General features: G+C 38.5%; 1 protein-coding gene across 1 annotated transcript; it reads right to left on the reverse strand.

Annotated features, from left to right (window-relative positions):
- Positions 1–5,219: 5,219 nt before the first annotated feature.
- On the reverse strand, positions 5,220–12,293 carry LOC100491613 (zinc finger protein 3). The gene is made up of 5 exons (XM_002937425.5): positions 11,897–12,293; positions 11,256–11,375; positions 8,006–8,093; positions 7,475–7,564; positions 5,220–6,439 (listed from the first exon to the last, which is right to left on the reverse strand). Exons 1-5 carry the CDS (start codon positions 11,972–11,974, stop codon positions 5,229–5,231), a joined length of 1,587 nt encoding a protein of 528 aa, XP_002937471.3. The 5' UTR covers positions 11,975–12,293; the 3' UTR covers positions 5,220–5,228.
- Between the last annotated feature and the right edge of the window lie 8,560 nt (positions 12,294–20,853).

Here is a 20,853-nt window from a genome sequence, read left to right on the forward strand (position 1 = left end):
GACATGCACCTTCCAAAAAGTTCAACTTTTGTTTCGTCGGTCCACAAGGTATTTTCTCAAAAGTCTTGGCAATCATTGAGATGTTTTTTAGCAAAATTGAGACGAGCCATAATGTTCTTTTTGCTTAAAAGTGGTTTGCGCCTTTTTTGCCCAGTGTCTTTCTTATGGTGGAGTCGTGAACACTGACCTTAATTGAGGCAAGTGAGGCCTGCAGTTCTTTAGATGTTGTCCTGGGGTTTTTTGTGGCCTCTCGGATGAGTTGTCTTTGCGCTCTTGGGGGAATTTTGGTCGGCCGGCCACTCCTGGGAAGGTTCACCACTGTTCCATGTTTTTGCCATTTGTGGATAATGGCTCTCACTGTGGTTCGCTGGAGTCCCAAAGCTTTAGAAATGGCTTTATAACCTTTACCAGACTGATAGATCTCAATTACTTTTGTTCTCATTTGTTCCTGAATTTCTTTGGATCTTGGCATGATGTCTAGCTTTTGAGGTGCTTTTGGTCTACTTCTCTGTGTCAGGTAGCTCCTATTTAAGTGATTTCTTGATTGAAACAGGTGTGGCAGTAATCAGGCCTGGGGGTGACTACAGAAATTGATATTGAAATTGAAAATTGAAATTGATAAACCACAGTTAAGTTATTTTTTAACAAGGGGGGCAATCACTTTTTCACACAGGGCCATGTAGATTTGGAGTTTTTTTTCTCCCTTAATAACGTAAACCTTCATTTAAAAACTGCATTTTGTGTTCAATTATGTTATCTTCGACTAATAGTTAAATGTGTTTGATGATCAGAAACATTTTGTGTGACAAACATGCAAAAGAATAAGAAATCAGGAAGGGGGCAAATAGTTTTTCACACCACTGTACACAGGCCTTCATGATTGAAAACAAAATTGTGTAAATTCAGCATTAAGCAATTTAACATCTATCACAGCATTTAGTAATTTAATCCCTATCACTAAAGATGTATCTTAGCAAATTTTCTATTTCTCCTACTTTTCCTATGTACAAATGATTACTATTGGTTATTCTGCTTACAGAACTTAGTTTGTTTGTGTTTAATCTGTTAAAGTGGGAGGCTCGGTTGTTGCTTTAATGAACCTCATGCAAGGAATCGGAAATGTTTTGAACTTGTAGATGACATCCTTATAAAAAGCAATGGAGGAGAAGGCTCAGCCTATAGTCAGAGGGTATATTCCCTAACAATTAAACCAGGCAGCCAAAAACACAGTTGATCAGGGCTGACTTTGCTTTATATAAAACCTCACTTTCTTTGCATGAGTATTGGCTTCTATTTGTTTGAGCATTGTGGCAAGTCCCTGGCTCTGGTTTCATGCATGTTGACATGTCCTTGTTGTAGGTCTGTTCTTGCTCAGTCCTGTCCTTGACTCTTCAACCTTTCCATCCCTTTCCTGACTGTCCCAGACTCTTCACCCTTTCCATTCTGTCCCTGACTGTTGCTGGCTCCAGCCTTCCCAGACTCTTCATCCACTCCATCCCACTCCACCCTTTCCAGATTCTTTACCCACTTCATCCTGCTCCAGCCTTTCCAGACTCTTTGTGTGCTCCACCCAATTCCTGCTTGTCTAACTTGCTCCTGGCCTTTAGCCTTTCCTTTTCTTAGCTGTCTAGTCTGTTGGTCACAATTATTAGTCTTTTCCTTAAGGACTCAACTACTCTCAATAGACATCCCTTTTTGGGCTATTGTGCTGAGACAGTGAGACACTTAATCCTTTCCTAAAGATGGACAGAGAGACACGGTTATGCTAAAACAAGGCTAATGATTGGCTGCCATGGGATCAGCCCCATGTAGGAAGAAATGGTTAAATGGCAACATTTTTGTACTTGAATTTGTTCCCTCACGTCCTCACGAGCTTTCAGGACGTATGAGCTATTATTTAATACTCTGTATTAATGTATACCTCTAATAAAGCTGTCTGGTTAATATCCTTAGTGAATCTGAATGATCCAGGTCAGGCCCAGGGGGAACTTCGGGGCCAGGCTCGATTTGAGTAAGTATTTAAAGCCAAGAGTGACTTACTCACTGTGGGTGCGAGAATCATATATCCCTAGTGGAGGATCATTGGAGTATATAGATACGAGCCATTATAGAATTACGACACTACACATACCCACCAGCCAATCAGAAGCAGATCTGGCAGAGGGGAGGGAATGAAACATGTGCAGTATGAATCAAGGAGGGAAAGGAAGGGAGAATACCTTTTTAAGAGATGGCTGCCTGTTCTAGAAAATGTGAAGTAAGTGTGACTGAGTAAATATTTGATTAGGTGAGCCAAAAGTGTGGTGTTTTTACTAAACAATAGGAGGACTATTGGGCAGTATGCTTTTTACATTTTGACTTGCATTCTCCTTTAAAGGGGAATTGTGTTTTTATACTTGTAATGGACGCTTAACAAATGTTTTTCACATACAGGTTGTATTGATTTTTTTCATACAATTTTCGAGATATAAGAAGTTCTTTAGCGTGCTTTCTGAACCTAAAACGTTTATGTACTGCAAACCACTTACCCATACTGTTTGTTAGTAGTGCATTGCAAGCTGCTGAAATCAGCCAATAAGATCAGGTATAATCTGTCAGTGACTTACATCATGACTGTATTAGTTGCATCTGGGGAAAAAATGTTGAGGAACATTTTGTATTTATTTATAGCACCACAAATGTGTATGCAGTGTTTTACAAGGACATAACCCAAGCAGGGGTACAGTATAAATAATCCAGTGGAAATAAATTAATACTTAGGTGCAGTTTCAACAAACTGATGGAATGAACTCCCAGCCCTGAAGAGCTTGAAATCTATAAGGAAGAGAAGGCAGACATAAACAAAAGGAGCAATGGAAGTACATAGATCAAGGGTTTGTTGCCACAGAGGAAGACTGGTGAAATGCTTTCTCTAGAAGGGCCTCGGGGGTGGGGGGGGGGGAAATGAACTGCAAATATGCACCTAGGAAATGGATGAGGCAACCCTCAGAAATGTTTAATCACAAGGAATAAAGACAAGGTATTCACTCATTCACTATTCTCCTTAAAACATTGTGGGGTTCTGAAGAAATCATTTGACTGAGATAACCAAAATATTCGCTCTTACAAGATTGCTTTGTACGTTTACTAATGCAAAGGACAAACCAAGTGCAGTACAAATGAAATTTTTATTTAATCATGCATTGTAGACATGCAACACTTTAGCTCCTCCCAGTATGTTACATTTATGCTACACAACCTAATGCAAGCATTAATGTCTATGTGTAATGCCTAAATAGTAATGCCTAACTCTTGCATTAGAAAAGTACTTCTGGATGCGGAGGAAAAGGGGGTTCCTATTGGTACTGAAAGCCTTTAGCCCATGGTTTTGTTTAGAAAAATCTCCTTTCATGTAGAGCTGCAACATAAGTAAATAGTTCAGTATTATACCAACTGCATTTACCACTGTCTACATCTTATTGTGATAAAAAGAGGCCCAGTTTGACAATCTATGTAGCCCTGATAAACATGAGGGCAATAAAGCCCTTGAAAGACAACCAGATTTCCAGTTGCACATCCCTAATATACACAACAATGTATATTAGTGTTCTTTTATAAAGAGGCCTTTTCTAGGACGAAAGCTTAAAAGAGAAGGAAAGGTAAAAACTAAGTAAGCTTTATCAGAAAGGTCTATGTAAATACAGCCATAAACACTCATAGAAATGTTGCACTGACTTCTCTGAAAAAAGATTTATTGTGTCTGTACACAGAACTTTCTGTTGTCTCCTCTCTGCTGCTCCAACCTCCCTCAAGAATGCTAAGAACTCACCCCCCCCTTAGGAATGTGGATCTGAGCCAATCAGCAGGGGGAGATTTATTAAAACATGAACGATCGGAGAGTTCATTTGAACGCTCCGAGCGTATTTTCGCCGTTTTTTCCGCGCTTGCGCAACTTTTTCGTACGCTTGCGCGAAATATTCGGAAATGTTCTGCTGCTGTTTACAATAGTTCGGTACGAAAATTTCGTGACTTTCGGATTGCCAATACGATATTAGTGTGACTAATACAATTTTTTTGTAAGTATTTTCGGGATATTTGCGATCTTCAGAAATTATCGTATCCAATCAGAATTTTTCCCATTCGGGATTCGAACTCGTGTTTTAATGAATCTGCTCCATAGTCTAACTAACTGAGCATTTACATTTGGTCTGGGTGTCTGTGCAGGAGTCATACATTAAGGGAACTTTCTTTACACAGCTCAGCGTTTTTTCTTCCTGTTTGGCTTCTGATCTTCTGGTGAAATATGGGCACTATTGAGACAACTGAAGGTAAGCCTGCAGCTTTAACTCTTTACTAGCCTTTCCTTCTCCTTTAATTGTTAATATTCGGGAATAGGTTGTTAGCAATAAAAAATTAATATAATCTTTAGGTGTGTTAATGGTATAAGCACCTTTTCTATTATGTTCAGATGCACAATTATCCGTATGTAGCTTTACTGGCACTGCCTACTTAGGTCACACAGCCCACACACAGGAAAAGCCTGATGGCAGAAGAGAGAACAATGAAAGGGTAGGCAACCTGTCTCAATTGCACTGAAGGTATCTTCTTGCTACCCCCAGTGTGTAAAATAGCTGCCTCTTTTAAAGGAGAAGGGGAGGTAAAAAGTAAGCTTTATCAGAAAGGTCTGTAAATACAGCCATAAGCACTCACTAAAATGCTCACAGAAGTCCTCTATCAAAAGAAACACAGCATTTCTTGTCTTCTTTTGTGTACACATGTACTTCGGTATCATACTTCCTCTCTCAGAAAAATCCTTCATTCCCCAGACCCAGTCTGCCCAGGTCTCTCCTCTTTCCCTTCTCCTGCCCCCCCTCCTATAAGAATCCCCTCCCATCAGAATGTGTGATCTGAGCTACCAGCCTCTAGAGCTGCAACATGGAAGCTACGGAGACCAAACTAAAATGGCAGCTGCTATCTTAAACAAATGGAGGGAGCTTCTAGGGCTGTTTACTCAGGTATGGTAAAGCTTTCTGCAGAACAAATATAGCATTCTAGGTGGCACTAATGTGGCTAATCAATTGGAAGTAAAATGCCAAAATGACTTTCCTTCTCCTTTAAGATGACTGCTATGTATAGGTGGGAAACACACCATTAAATGCATAACTGCATTATATATAAAAAAAAATTGCAGTAGAACTCTGAAATGCAGCTCTATACAAAACAACGTTCATATAACCAACTTGCTGCTGTTAATGATCACTTTTAATGCGACTCTTTTTACATGGGCCTTTCCCGCTGTGCCCCTTCTGATGCGTTATGAGGTTTGAGATAATACTGAAGCACTTGCCGCACTCACTACAAGAATAAGGCCTCTCGCCAGTGTGCGTCCTCTGATGCTTAACAAGATCGGAACCATTGCTGAAACAGTTCCCACATTCCACGCAAGTGTAAGGTCTCTCTCCTGTATGGAGTCTCTGGTGTATAACCAGGTGGGAGTTACAAGTGAACCTTTTCCCACAGTCCCGGCAGGCATATGGCCTCTCTCCTGTATGGACTCTCTGGTGTCTAACCAAAGTGGTGCTTATGCTGAAACTCTTGCCGCACTCCTTACAAACATACGGTTTTTCTCCTGTGTGAACCCGCTGGTGCCTGATAAGGCTGGAGTTGAAGCTGAAGCTTTTGCCGCAGTCTTTGCATGTGTATGGCTTCTCTCCTGTGTGGATTATCTGATGTTTAAGAAGACTTGAGCTACTCACAAAGCCACTCCCACACTCACTGCAAATATGGGACTTCTCTCCGCTATGGGATATCTGAACCTTGACAAGATCTGAACTGATGACAAAACTCTTTCCGCTTTCAGTAACAGCATAAGGAACCTCTTCATGGAGGATTTCTTGTGGTCTCATCAAGTCTAAGGCTTTCTTATGCAAAGAGGTTGACGATGATTTTCCTGGACTTTTTCTAGATAGTTGAGAAATTCTACTAAAACTTTCCCCATCAGACATTCCCAATGGCCGGTCATCTAACTGCTTTGACTGGTTGCTGTCAAAGGTTAAACCGTCAACAAAACCTTTCATATGCCTTAAATACGTGTCTTGAATCTGCTCAATATTATTTCCTTCCACTAATTCTTCTTTGACAGTACTAAATTGCCTGTTCTTATACTTCTTTGTGTGCAGCCCATTACGAATGTTCACCAAGTTCGTCTCTAGTTTTATATTCTGATTCAAAAAGGCAGGTGACCCACTCAATTCATCCCGCTGAGAATCCAGAGGATTTTGGCTGCAATATATAGATGGTTCCACTGTCGGGCTTAGCGACAGTCGCACTGGTTTCCGTCTGGACTTAGGTGTATTCCACAGTTTTTTACTACGACACGCTGGAGTAAGTCTATTTATTTTTATTTTCCAGTTTGGTAAATAAAGAGTTGACTGTACATTATTTCTTTCTTCGGTTCCACCTGTGTCAATTGCATAAAAAATTAATCAATATGATTTGTTTCTTGCAAACTAAGTAATAGAATTTGTACGAGTCAGCAATTTACAATGCAGTACTGAAAACAGCATGGTTGATTTATTTGCAGCAGGAAAAATGTTAGGTTGTGCAAGAACACGAATAAACCATTTATATCTCAAACATTAGCAGAAAAAAATATATAAGTGTATTTCAATATTATAGTGAAAAGTTTAGCGAAGTACATGTTCATTTGTCCACATCTTGTCTCCACGACCTGTCTTGGTTACTAAATGTGAACCATATATTCTTTGTTTCCCAGGGTGCCACAGCCATGTGACGTTTGCTCTGATAAACTTCAGTCACACTTTACTGCTGAGCTGCAAGTTGGAGTGATATCACCCCCCTACAAGCAGCCAATCAGCAGAACAATGGGAAGGGAGCAAGATAGCAGCTCTCAGTAGCTATCAGAATAGCACTCAATAGTAAGAAATCCAAGTCTGGCTTGGGACTCTTCCAGTTACATGGGTGTAGGAGAAACAATAGGTTACCTGAAAGCAGTTCTAATGTGTAGCTCTATGCACTGAGATGGTGTCTACACACCAATTTTACAACTAAAAATAAATTCATTTTTGGTTCAAGAATAACATTTTAAATGGTAAAGTGAATTATTTGCTATGTGAACAGTGTAACTTAGAAATAAAAAGAACGCCTTAAAAATCAAGACAGTATCCCTTTAAGATAGATGTAATGAAAGAGGCCAGGTGGCAAGAGTAGATTACAGGGTAACAAAATCTGGGTGGCCCTCCTATATATCCTTCACATTATATGGTTGCTCAGGTCGCTGACATCTGCTACTATAAAGCAGGTTCATTGTGCAGTTGACTTTTCTTCTTGTGAGCAGGTTTTTGCCAACCTGGGAACTTAATCATCTGAGGAACAACTGGCCATAATCAAATTTGTGTCAGCCTTGGTAAATGACCTGCAGTGCTCCATTAATACAGTATCCTTAAATATGTAAAAAATACTAAAGGTCACTCACCTGTGAAGGATTCCACTGGACTCTTCAGATGCTGACCATTCACATGCTCCTTTATGTCTTCTTTGTCCTCTGCCTCCTGATTATTACAATCTGGGCAAAACAGTGAAACACATTTGGCTTATTTTAATGTTCATTAATTAGAAGCTACGCAGTGCCTTCCGAATCTATAGGCGCATGCCCGCCCCACCCATTTTGTTACATCATCGGAGATTGATAGATTGATTTAATTATATGTTGACAGGACAAGCTAATTGTTAGTTCATCATCATCATTTTATTTAGTTGAGCCCTGATTTGTGAAATCAGATTTCAAAGAGAATGCACTTCAATTCTAATATCTAAGGATGAAAGCATGTTCCATCAACAAGGCAAGCTAAGACTTTGCACATTACGAACCACTCAAATTAAGCAGAAGATAAACATTACTTAACATTAATTTCTCTCAAGATTATACCAGACGGAGGTAAAGGAAAAAAGAAACATGTTTAAATGCATTTGATGCCATTGGCCTAGATTTGCCCAGGACTCCTACCATCTAAAATTTCTATAGTCGGTTCCGTCTGATCTTCTAACATCTCAGCTGAAAATCTGAGTTTGATTTCATCAGAGGATGCTGAAACCTAAAAAGGACATAAATCAACTTTAGGAACGGCGCTACATGTAACGAATCAGACAATAAGTAAGGCAGCTAATCAGAGGAACGTAGGAAACGTCTCATTACCAGGTGCAATCACCTTATTAAATAAAACATTCTGTCACCAGAAAAGTCACATTATTATTGTTGAATGTGATATGCAATATCTCCCACCATTCTGTCACCTCTATGTTACGTGATGTTATGGATAAGTAAAGCTTAAAAATACAGAATTGTAAAATTGCTCAGGGTCATTTTCTCAGCTTCTTTGCAATTTACATGATGTTTCTGAGCTAGTTTTTATGTTAAATTTGTAACAGCACCACCTGCTGATCAATTCCTGTAACTGTAATCAGAGTTACACCTTCACCAATAAAACGAAGAAGTGTTCTGACGTTGCTCAGGAAGGAGATGAGAAGGAGGACACACTGGGCTGGTGAAATTTGCAACTAATAGGAGCACCAGCCCAGAGTATCAGGCAAGTGATACCAGTGATTTTAACTTTTATTCTCCTTTACTAAAAATGTAAATAGTTCTGAAACAAAAATAAATAACTAATGTAAATTGCAATGGTACTTTTTTAAGCAGATGTAATTTTACATTCAGTTTTTTTCAAGTTTTCTTGGAATAAGTCTTATATTTTATTTTGAGTTTATTATATATCCATAATACTTTACATAGAATTGTACTGGCATAGGGTGCTGTATTTTAAAGTAGAAATATCATATAAAAATTAGGAATGTACCAATGATTTATACTTCTCTAAATATAGTAGGATTGTGCTTAAAAAAGTTGTGTTTCGGACTGATTTATAGAGAAATTCCACCAAAAACTCACTAGTCCTGCCCATCTGTTCCACTTCCTGCTGGCTGAATTCTCTGAATGTGCAGGGGAGCCGGCTCTCAATACAGGCACTGTAGGATAGGAACCAATCAGCAACTAGGCTGACCTGATAGCGAACTGAAGCCTGTCTTTGCTTGTGTGACTGCAGGGCTGTGATTGGCTCTCCCCTTCAAACTGTGCTTCTGGCAGGAACCGTTAGGACATGCCCACCCTTCATTTCAAATACGGACGGAGAAGTGATAGGATCTATAGGGAGCTTCAATAAAGGGGCCATCTTTACAGATAGGATTAATTTTTAGCACAAAGTGAAACCAGCACCATATATTATTTATAATTGCCTACAAAATTAAGGTTTTCCCATTTATCCAATATGTCTCCTTTAAAAAAGCACCCTGAGTAATTTTACGTTCAGTTTTTTTCAGGTTTTCTTGGAATAAAATTCCAAGTGCAAAAAGAAAAAATCGGTTGTGCTATCCAAGATAGAGTTTATAGTAAAGTTAACTTGGAGTGCGTATTCCTAAAAGCCGTGGCTTCCGGCTATAGACATATTACGTGCAAAATACAAAAATGAAGTCACTCACGATTCAGTAGGTGCAAAAAACTGCCTCTGTGCAGGTTTATTGGAGTAATCAGTGAAAAGGATACAGACGTTTCGGGAACCCTTTTTCAATTTTTCACCTGGGGTGGGTGTTAATGAATGCTACATTGAAAAAGGGAATGAGAGGTTCCTGAAACGTCTGTATCCTTCTCACTGATTACTCCAATAAACTTTCATGGAGGCAGTTTTTTGCACCTACTGAATCGTGAGTGACTTCCTTTTTTGTATTTTGCACGTATATGGTAAATAAGGCCCTGTTTGGATACCAGTGACTTACACAGGTCACTCCTGTTTAAAAAATCACCATAATGGATTCCTCGTGACATCAGTGGGCAGTACAGGTATGGGACCTGTTATCCAGAATGTCCGGGACCTGTGGTTTTTCCGGATAAGGGATCTTTCCGTAATTTGGACTTAAGTCTGCTATAAATCATTTAAATATTGAATAAACCAAATAGGACTGTTCTGCCCCCAATAAGGGGTAATTATATCTTAGTTGGGATCAAGTACAGGTACTGTTTTATTATTACAGAGAAAAGGGAATCATTTAACCATTAAATAAACCCAATAGGGCTGTTCTGCCCCCAATAAGGGGTAATTATACCTTAGTTGGGATCAAGTACAGGTACTGTTTTATTATTACAGAGAAAAGGGAATCATTTAACCATTAAATAAACCCAATAGGGCTGTTCTGCCCCCAATAAGGGGTAATTATATCTCAGTTGGGATCAAGTACAGGTACTGTTTTATTATTACAGAGAAAAGGGAATCATTTAACCATTAAATAAACCCAATAGGGCTGTTCTGCCCGCAATAAGGGGTCATTATATCTTAGTTGGGATCAAGTACAGGTACTGTTTTATTATTACAGAGAAAAGGGAAAAATTTAACCATTAAATAAACCCAATAGGGCTGTTCTGCCCCCAATAAGGGGTATTTATATCTTAGTTGGGATCAAGCACAGGTACTGTTTTATTATTACAGAGAAAAGGGAATCATTTAACCATTAAATAAACCCAATAGGGCTGTTCTGCCCCCAATAAGGGGTAATTATATCTTAGTTGGGATCAAGTACAGGTACTGTTTTATTATTACAGAGAAAAGGGAATCATTTAACCATTAAATAAACCCAATAGAGCTGTTCTGCCCCTAATAAGGGGTAATTATATCTTAGTTGGGATCAAGTACAGGTACTGTTTTATTATTACAGAGAAAAGGGAATCATTTAACCATTAAATAAACCCAATAGGGCTGTTCTGCCCCCAATAAGGGGTAATTATATCTTAGTTGGGATCAAGTACAGGTACTGTTTTATTATTACAGAGAAAAGGGAATCATTTAACCATGAAATAAACCCAATAGGACTGTTCTGCCCCCAATAAGGGGTAATTATATCTTAGTTGGGATCAAGTACAGGTACTGTTTTATTATTACAGAGAAAAGGGAATCATTTAACCATGAAATAAACCCAATAGGGCTGTTCTGCCCCCAATAAGGGGTAATTATATCTTAGTTAGGATCAAGTACAGGTACTGTTTTATTATTACAGAGAAAAGGGAAATAATTTTTTAAATTAGAATTATTCGCTTATAATGGAGTCTATGGGAGATGGTCTTTCCGTAATTCAGAACTTTCTTTATAAGGGGTTTCCGGATAACGTATACCACACCTGTAAATGAATAATTAGGAATATGCTAGAGCCGTTACCTTACTGGCCATTAGCTGGATGATGTGGGTAGCGTGTGCAATGATTCTGTCTATGAGCAGCGTGTCATCCCTCCTGCCGTCCTTGGATAAAGATGGGCACGACGTGTCAGCACTATCGCTCTGTACCACAAAAAAAGTCACAAATTTATTATAGTAATATGTCTGATATCGCGTGGAAGTAAAATATTTACGTAAAAGAATTCTGACACTAGCATTACTCCCAGGCGTAAAAACACAGGAAAGATGAGAAACGAGTGAAAACAAGTTTTAGGGCTCTGGTACTCGGGGAGATTAGTCGCCCGCGAGCAGGGAGTTTTGCCGCGGGCGACTAATCTCCCCGTGTACCAGAGCCCTTAGGGTGACGACACACTGCTACTTAGTAGCAGCTACTTTTTCAAGACTACTAAACTCCAGAAAACCCCCTGCCATAGACAATACTGAGAATTGCCTCTGCTAAAACACACGTAGAGACAATTATCAGTAAATGATCAGCATTGTCTATTTTAGTAGCTGCTACTAGTAGCTCAGTGTGTCTTGCTGCAGTGGTGTCAATAATAGAAAGCCTGTCCATAGCAGAAAGGTTCTATGTCACTTTGTCAGGCAAGTATCTCTAAAAATAATCCTATGTAGATCCTTCTCACCTCCCCAGTAATTAAATGGATGATTGCCATGGCATGATTGACTATTCTCTCCGCCAGCAACTCCATGTCGCTCTGCATTGCCACAGAGTTGGGGGGGGGGGAAGGGGGTTCTAGAGCAAGGGGAACTCAATAGAGACAGGAGGGATAGTTGGCTTTCATGGAACCCCCCTCTGTCTGACTTTAAAAGTCCCCCAGCGCCGTTATCGTTCGGCTCCCTGACGCGCAGAGCGGCTGCTTCAGCCCCGGCCAGTCTCATCTAGCGAGAGGGTGACGTCATCCCGCCGCACTGCCTGCTGGGAAAGGGACGGGATGGGATGGAACGGGACGGGGCAGAGTGCGTTAGTGGCGCACAGGGAAGGGAAGCGGGCTAGTTTGTGCCGGGTTTGCTCCTTTCATAATGTTGGTTCTTTCCTATAACAGCTACTACTTTGCGAGGGAACAACAGCTAAACTGTGTTTTTTTTTTTACGGCGTGGTTGGCAGCCAGTCCGGGCCGCTACAGCCGCACTTACCACTTGCTCTAAGGAAGCCATTTGTTTTCCCTCACAGCGCCTGCTTGTGTAAGGGAGGAAAGAACAGGTTCATTAAAGAAAATAACCAAAACTTGTAGCGTTCTTTTATGTGGGAGAAATGGAAAGACTTGGTTTTCCTCAGTTTAGGGACAGAAAGGGGCTAGTTTAGGCTCTTTATAATAGTGCTGTTAGAGGGTCCTAGGTTTTTTGTTTTTTTTGGCTGAATGAAGGCAGATTTTTCACAACTTAAGTTCTTCATTATGAATCCTCTCAGCCCAGAGCCGCTGGTCCCACTAGCTCTAAGGAAGCCATTTGTTTTCCCTCACAGCGCCTGCTTGTGTAAGGGAGGAAAGAGAAAGAACAGGTTAATTAGAGAAAATAAACAAAACTTGTAGCATTCTATTATGTGGGAGAAATGGCAAGATTTGGTTTTCCTCAGTTTAGGGACAGAAAGGGGCTAGTTTAGGCTTTTTATAATAGTGCTGTTAGAGGGTCCTAGTTTTTTTTTTTTTTTTTGGCTGAATGAAGGCAGATTTTTCACAATTTAAGTTCTTCATTATGAATCCTCTCAGCCCAGAGCCGCTGGTACCACTAGCTCTTAGGAAGCCATTAGTTTTCCCTCACAGCGTCTGCTTGTGTAAGGGAGGAAAGAACAGGTTCATTAGAGAAAATAAACAAAACTTGTAGCGTTCTTTTATGTGGGAGAAATGGCAAGACTTGGTTTTCCTCAGTTTAGGGACAGAAGGGGCTAGTTTAGGCTCTTTTTATAATAGTGCTGTTAGAGGGTCCTAGGTTTGTTTTTTTTTTTTGGCTGAATGAAGGCAGATTTTTTACAATTTAAGTTCTTTATTATGAATCCTCTCAGCCCAGAGCCGCTGGTACCACTAGCTCTTAGGAAGCCATTTGTTTCCTCTCACAGCGCCTGCTTGTGTAAGGGAGGAAAGAGAAAGAACAGGTTAATTACAGAAAATAACCAAAACGTGTAGCATTTTTTTTTTATGTGGGGAAAATGGCAAGATTTTTTTCCCCTAGTTTATGGACAGAAAGGGGCTACTTTAGGCTCGCTCTTTTTATAATAGTGCTGATGGAGGGTCCCAGTTTTTCGTTTTTTTGGACGAATGAAGGCCAAATTTTTCACAATTTAAGTTCTTTATTATGAATCCTCTCAGCAGTCGTTACCACTAGCTTATAAGAAGCCCTGACAGCTCTGCTTGTATTAGGGGAGAAAAAGTAAGAACAGGGTTAATTACAGAAAATAACCAAAGCTTTTTTCTGTTTTATGTGGGGAAAATGGCAAGATTTATTTTTCTACAATTTAGGGACAGAAAGGGCTAGTTTAGGCTCTTTTTATAATAGTGCTGTTAGAGGGTCCCAGATTTTTTTTTTTTGGCCACTTGAAGGCCAGATTTTTCACAATTTAAGTTCTTCATAATGAATCCTGTCAGCCCAGAGCCGCTGGTACCACTAGCTCTTGGGAAGCCATTTGTTTCTTCTCACAGCGCCTGCTTGTGTAAGGGAGGAAAGAGAAAGAACAGGTTAATTACAGAAAATAACCAAAACGCTTAGCATTTTTTTTTAATGTGAGGAAAATGGCAAGATTTTTCCCCCTTAGGTTTATGGACAGAAAGGGGCTACTTTAGGGTCGCTCTTTTTATAATAGTGCTGATGGAGGGTCCCAGTTTTTTGTTTTTTTTGGCTGAATGAAGGCCAGATTTTTCACAATTTAAGTTCTTTATTATGAATCCTCTCAGCAGCCGTTACCACTAGCTTTTAAGAAGCCCTGACAGCTCTGCTTGTGTAAGGGGAGAAAAAGTAAGAACGGGTTAATTACAGAAAATAACCAAAACTTTTTTCTGTTTTATGTGGGGAAAATGGTGTAAGGTCCCTGACCGCCGATCTTAGATTTAGTAATCCGTGGGAGCCCTCCTACCAGGACAAAGGCGTATACGGGGACAAGAAAGAGACAGCTCCAATGGAAGTTCAAACTTGTCCAGTTTATTCTTACGTGATCATAGTATTTATACCACTCGTGTACATGCAAAGACAAAGGAATCATTATAAAATAAAGATGGAGTAGAACCTCATTATCTACAAGGATGGCCTTCAAGGATGGCTAATGCGGGACAGGAATTTAAAGGAGGATACAAGGAGTAGAAAAGGCGTTAGTGCACAGATAAGATTAAATTGTTTCTCAAGGCTTATGTTTTGTCAGGTGCAAGTTGTGCAAGGGTACTATTTGGGAAAAACAGCTTATTATGGGATGTTCAAACCTTGCTGGTTGCTGTTACAAAATGGAGATACATCTCTAAAATGGAGTATGATATGCTAAGTATCAAAGTATCAAAATACATGCATGTATGAATATATAATTACATGAATATATGATTATAGGATATTATATCAAACCTTACAAATGGGAAGATTTGTTTTTCTACAGTTTAGGGACAGAAAGGGGCTAGTTTAGGCTCTTTTTATATTAGTGCTGTTAGAGGGTCCCAGATTTTTTTTTTTTTTGGCCACATGAAGGCCAGATTTTTCACAATTTAAGTTCTTCATTATGAATCCTCTCATCTCAGAGCCACCGTTACCTCACAGCGTCTGCTTGTGTAAGGGAGGAAAGAGAACAGGTTAATTACAGAAAATAACCAAAACTTGTAGCGGTTTTATGTGGGAAAAATGGCAAGATTTTTTTCCCAATTTAGGGACAGAAAGGGTTTAGGCTCTTTTTATAATCAAACTATTGTAGGGTCCCAGGTTTTTTTTTTTTTTGGCCAAATGAATGCCAGATTTTCATTATGAATCCTCTCAGCCTCTCGTATCCCAGACCTTTATGGGATATGTTGTGGGAAAGTGTGAGAATTTACATTGCAAGCTCTGTAGCGGAATAGTTAATTGCTCCCAATAAGTAGATCAGATTTAACTTTATTGTCATTACACATGTATAAGTACAGGGTGACGAAATGTGGTTTAGCATCTAATCAGAAATGCAAGAAGCAGCAGTGCAATATATACAGTATAGCACAATGAAGTTGAAGTATGTACAAATAAAAAGGGGGCAATATAGGCAGGTAGAAATAATTTAGGCATTAATATACATGTAGGTGAATAAGCGTACATAGTGAAATGATAAAAGTACATGGAGGTTCAGCGGGGGTCAGAGTTGAAAAAGGCACCCTAATGGAAATATGCTTCAAGGCCATATTTCTGCTCTCTTCTACCTGCCCTCAGTGGGGTTGCCACCTGGCCAGTATGTCACCAATCTGGTCTTTTTTGTCTATCACATCATCCTGCCAATCAGATGAGTTTGAAGTGCTGTAGTTAAAGGGGACCTGTCACCCTAAGAAATAATTCAAAATTTGTTTCTATAGTGTTTGTTAAGCAAAATATATAAATATATATAATAATATAAATCTTGTTTCCTTCAGTCCTGGAATTACACTATCACATCAAATAGGCAGGTGCCATTTTGTGGGCACTGTTATTAAGGCAAGCTTTGTATCACCCCAAAATCTTGTGTATGTGCCAGAATGGGGGACCAGATGCCCAGGCCCATGCACTGGCTACACAATTAGATGGTTAGGTGGGAGGGGGACAGTCAGAGCTGAATTGAAAGTTAAAGTACTTTTCTTGCCGCCTCGATGCCTAAGGCATAGAGGCGGGGCAGGCAATATATGATTGACAGCTGGGATTTTTAATTGCCTTTATAATGGGTTTGGATGTGTTAATATAGAAATGAATTTGGGTTTCTTGTTTAATTTGAAAAGTACTTTTATTATACAGCTTTTTATGTCTGGGTGACAGGTCCACTGTAAGGATGTAAATCTTTTTTCTAGAAAATTATTATTGAGAAAACATTTTGTTCAGGAAGGAAAACAAATACCTGTCACAGTGATACTTTTTTAGATGCAAAAGCTCATAAGGATCTAAAAAATTTTCTCAGTGAAGAGCAAATCAATGATATTTTAGATGGAGTATATACGAGTGAAGGCTTTTTAAACAAATTAAAAGCAAAATTGAAATTTACTCCTTTAAAAATGTGTCCTAATACAGGCATCTTTATTATCATAGTAATAAAGTAATTAAGTAAATCAAGGAATTAATTCAAGGAAATTGCCTTTAAAGAACAATAGAAAAACGAAAAGTTTGGTGTGATGTCCCTTATTAAAGGGGTAATGTTGGCCCAGTGCATTGAGTTTGCAGAAAGCCAACAAACACCTACAATCAAATTGCTATACAAAGCACTTGGGAGACCTCACTGATCATTTTAAAGAAATATTTGATAGCTTATTAAAAATGCTTAGAAGGGTTTATTGTTGAATACAAAAGAATTGCAGTTTCTCAATATCACTACCTTGTACTTACCCCCAAACATTTATAAGAACAACTGAACTCCAGGGGATACCAAACATCTCATCAATGGTAAACTAAGTGATCAGGCCAATCAATACCTAAATATATACAATTTCAAGGGAAGAAGTTCTCAACTCTTATGCTAGAGATTTCCCAAGTGCTTTCTCAAATTGAAGACATAACAGTGACCCAAGACACTTAACAGATTACATTAGATGTAGAGCCACTGTGTACTTCAATCAAACATGAAATGGGGATAAAGGCTGTAAGATACTGCCTGTCAAAAACTAAATATAATACAGATGATCACCATTTATTCAAATGGTGAAGTTTAATCTTCAGACTCAAGGGATTACCTGCACCCATAGAATACTCAAATTTATTCTTAGGTCTTTGGGAAGAAACCATATTAGACTCGGCATCCAACCATACAGAGAATATGCAATGGCAGACGTCCAGCATAAAATCAACATAGGGGAGCTCAGTGGCTACAGCTCAAAAATGGTGCTTCATCCCAGTAAGTTGGCCTTCTACATATTTCAGTAAGTGAAATGTAATCACTATGAAAAGGCTATTTGCAATTATTTTGAATGTTGGAATTTCTCAATAAATCAGTCTGAAACACAACTCTTTTTTAAGCACAATCCTTCTATATTTAGAGGAGTATAATTCACTTGTACATTCTTAATTTTTACATGATATGTCTCCTTTAAAGTTTTGGGCATGCAGCCTAGGCTTATTCTGTGTATTACCACATAGTATCCTGTCTTGTTAAAAAATGTCTAATATTCAGCCAGAAGCAATATACGAAAAATTAGGGTAGTTTTTCTTCAGAAAAAACAGTTTTGTTATCAGCAGGAAAAGAAAAATACAAAGGATTTACAGACACCTGGTTCAGTTCCAAAGTGGGAACATAGATTTACATATGCTGGACTCACAGACCTCTCTCTCTGTGCCTCACTCAGAGTCCTGAGAGGCTGACCAGACAGGGTTGTAAGGGCTACTGATGAGTAACCGGAGTCTAACCAGGCCCAGCTTGTCAGATTGTAGCAACTCACTCTGCTACACACGTGATGCATGATTTCTGCGCGTTTTGTAAATAAGCCAAATATTTAATTTACGGCAATTATTTCTAATTTGCCCTGGGAAAAATCAATGAAGGAACTGGAGAGATATTGTGATTTACAGTATTTAGTTACAGCAAGTCTAAGGCAATGGACTTGCTGAGATAATCTTCTTTAGAAGAGTTCGAGTAGTAAAATAATCTCGACAAGTGTAGTGTCTTTTGATTTACCTTTACTATATACTGCATATCATGACCTGAATGAACAAAAGCCTTCATAAACAGGTGTGATTGCTTCACATTTTGAATTGCCTGTAAGTATGGCGTGGTTATCATATATAAACATACTAGGGTCATAATCAATAGTCAACAAATTTAACAGTGAAACAAAGAACCATTTATTGGCTCAAATTTTTAACATGTTCAACAAAGCATATTGTACTATACCAAACAACAAACAGGTGCTTCCCAGTGCTTCATGGTACCCATATTCCGCCCTCCTTATGCGTTTTGCACTATTGGGTGCTTCATCAGAGGAGGTCATAATCAGGAATGGTGTTCAACAGTCACAAATCACAATGAGGAGAGATTGATGACGATTTTGTGTGTAACCCAAATAATAATTTAAACTAGATTGGTGTCAAAACTTGACACTATCCTTATGGGCATATTTACTAAAATGTAAATATTTTTCAAGCTGAATTAAATGTTATGGTTTTCCTATTTTTTATCAGGATATTAGTCTAATCAGGCATACATTCATATTTATGTTAATTTTCCATCATCACTTCTGGAAATTATATACATAGCTAATGTTTTACAGCTTGTTAGGACTAATTAACTTACGTAGATTGACCTATCTCAGTATTAGATAGTCATCTATGATACTATAACAAATATAAAAATATATTACATAGTGACTTTTTATTTTGAGGCATTGTCATAGATGAGATAGACTGCCAGAATATACAAAGATATCATCTACATAGGAACAATTCTCTGTAGATACATTTGTGTGACTCTATTTAGTTTTGTTAGTGTATTATCTTATAGAGGCCTGATTTATTAACACCGGTCCTCCATTAAGTAGTGCTAAAGTTGTAACTTAGCTCTTTGTGATCCTGTTGCATCAGGAACAGCAATTTCACTGTTGCAGATCATCACCTGTTTAAGTATAAATTAAGTATAAATTAGCCACCTTTTTCGTTGATTATATTTATTTTTGCATAAGAGCATGTAACAAATGAACATCATTCAGAGTGCCCCATACTGTCTTCTTATAGTGGGACAGTGTTGCAGATGTTAATCAAAGTGAAAAGAAAACACCCGTAGAAGAGAAGGAAACAAAAGGTAGCCCATGTTCGGTAATTGAGATTCAAAGTATTTATTTCTCATGGCAGGGAAAATAAATAAGAGTACTTTACAGGGCAGAAACTTTCAGATGGGGTGCCACAACTAAACTAGAAATGTCCCAAATAAGTCTGTCGGCTACAGAATTTTCAGATTAACATTTGGGTTAAATATTGTTTATTTTAATTATATTTAAATAAGTTCCTAGAAATTGAACCAAAATGTTCACACAATGCTAACAAGTATGGTTTTAATATAATTCCGTGTAGTGAACCCTGTCTATCACATAGCTTTAATAAATATATATTATATTATAATGAGAATTCTGCCTGTAGACATCCTCTTGTCTACTCCTTGACAAAAATCCCAATTGTCTCTATACAAAAGATAAATACTTTGGCTCTAGTTGGGATTCTGATCTTTAAAGTGGTCTTTTTTTCATGGCATAAAAAACAAAAGGGAATTCTTTTTAGGACACTAACCCTCAGACAACTGGGGCTTACCAACTAATACAGACATTATTCTGTCACCTAAAAAGTTTATAGATCAACATTTAAAAAAATTCTAAGAACCCAGAACAAAATGTTGACACTGCAATTAAGTATGGTTTTAGAAAAAGTTGTTTTGAGTTGTGTTTGAGTTTTTGAAGACCAGTTATATTGAGGTTTTGGCACCAGCATACCCATCCAGAGATCAATATCTTTTGTGGCCCAAATTAAAGCTTTCATGACATTTTTTTATAGAATTTATCATTGTACATGTGGCATGCTATGCCACCATAACTCCTATGTGCTTCTAAAATAATATCAAGGTGTTTAAATAGCCCTGGGGACAAATGTGTGTGCTTGGCAGAAATGATATTGGTGTAAATATTTCGGGGTCACCCTCTAGTTGGGACATGTTGCTGCTGAAGTGCCTCAAAGCCAGCTCGGTCCAGATGAGTATCACCTTAGCATCTCTTTATATAACCATTCCTGAAATATTGTGCCAAAATTGCCCCAATAGGATAACAGAGTTCCAGGATAAAACAGCGTACATTTAACATAATAGGAATTAACCCTAAAATTGGCATCCGCTGCCCCATGTGCAGCTGCAGGCCAATCTAATGGCCCACAGCTGCCATTTTAACAGAGCCACATTTATCTCCTTTCTGTTGCTTTTACACAGGATAAAAATAGATTCAATTTGACATTAACTTGAGAATAGTAACTTTAATCTCATTGTTTCTTAGGCTATACACAATTGGATTGAAAAAGGGTGTTCCAACTGTGTATAGAAGAGATAGCATTTTATAGATATTGAATTGATGTCCTTCAGACAGAACCATATAAACTATTATCAGATTCCCATAGTACATACAAACAACAATCAAATGAGAGCTGCAAGTAGAAAAGGCTTTGTGTCTTCCATTGGTAGAGGAGATCCCAAGAATGGCAAGAACAATAAATATATAAGTGTAAATAATGAAGCAAAAAGGAAGCAGTACAAAAGGTATGGCCAAAATGATATGTGTCCGCGCCACAATTTTATAATCAGTGCAGGAAAGTTTGAGAAGAGGTGTAAAATCACAGAAGTAATGATCTATAACAAGTGGGCCACAGAATTTCAAATCAAAAGTCAGAAGATTTAAAAGCAAACTCAATATAAAGCCTAAACCCCAGGAACAAATACTCATATAGAGGC

Source organism: Xenopus tropicalis, chromosome 8, assembly GCF_000004195.4.
Source record: "Xenopus tropicalis strain Nigerian chromosome 8, UCB_Xtro_10.0, whole genome shotgun sequence".
Taxonomy (NCBI): Eukaryota; Metazoa; Chordata; class Amphibia; order Anura; family Pipidae; genus Xenopus; species Xenopus tropicalis.

What these genes read in the sequence shown, in the direction of transcription:
- LOC100491613 (XM_002937425.5), bottom strand. Translation starts at nt 11,974, where the DNA reads ATGCAGAGCGACATGGAGTTGCTGGCGGAGAGAATAGTCAATCATGCC. An exon ending in TCCATTTAATTACTGGGGAG is followed by an intron (nt 11,376 to 11,896) that starts GTGAGAAGGATC and finishes TTTGTGGTACAG; the next exon opens with AGCGATAGTGCTGACACGTC. An exon ending in GACTATAGAAATTTTAGATG is followed by an intron (nt 7,565 to 8,005) that starts GTAGGAGTCCTG and finishes TGTTTTGCCCAG; the next exon opens with ATTGTAATAATCAGGAGGCA.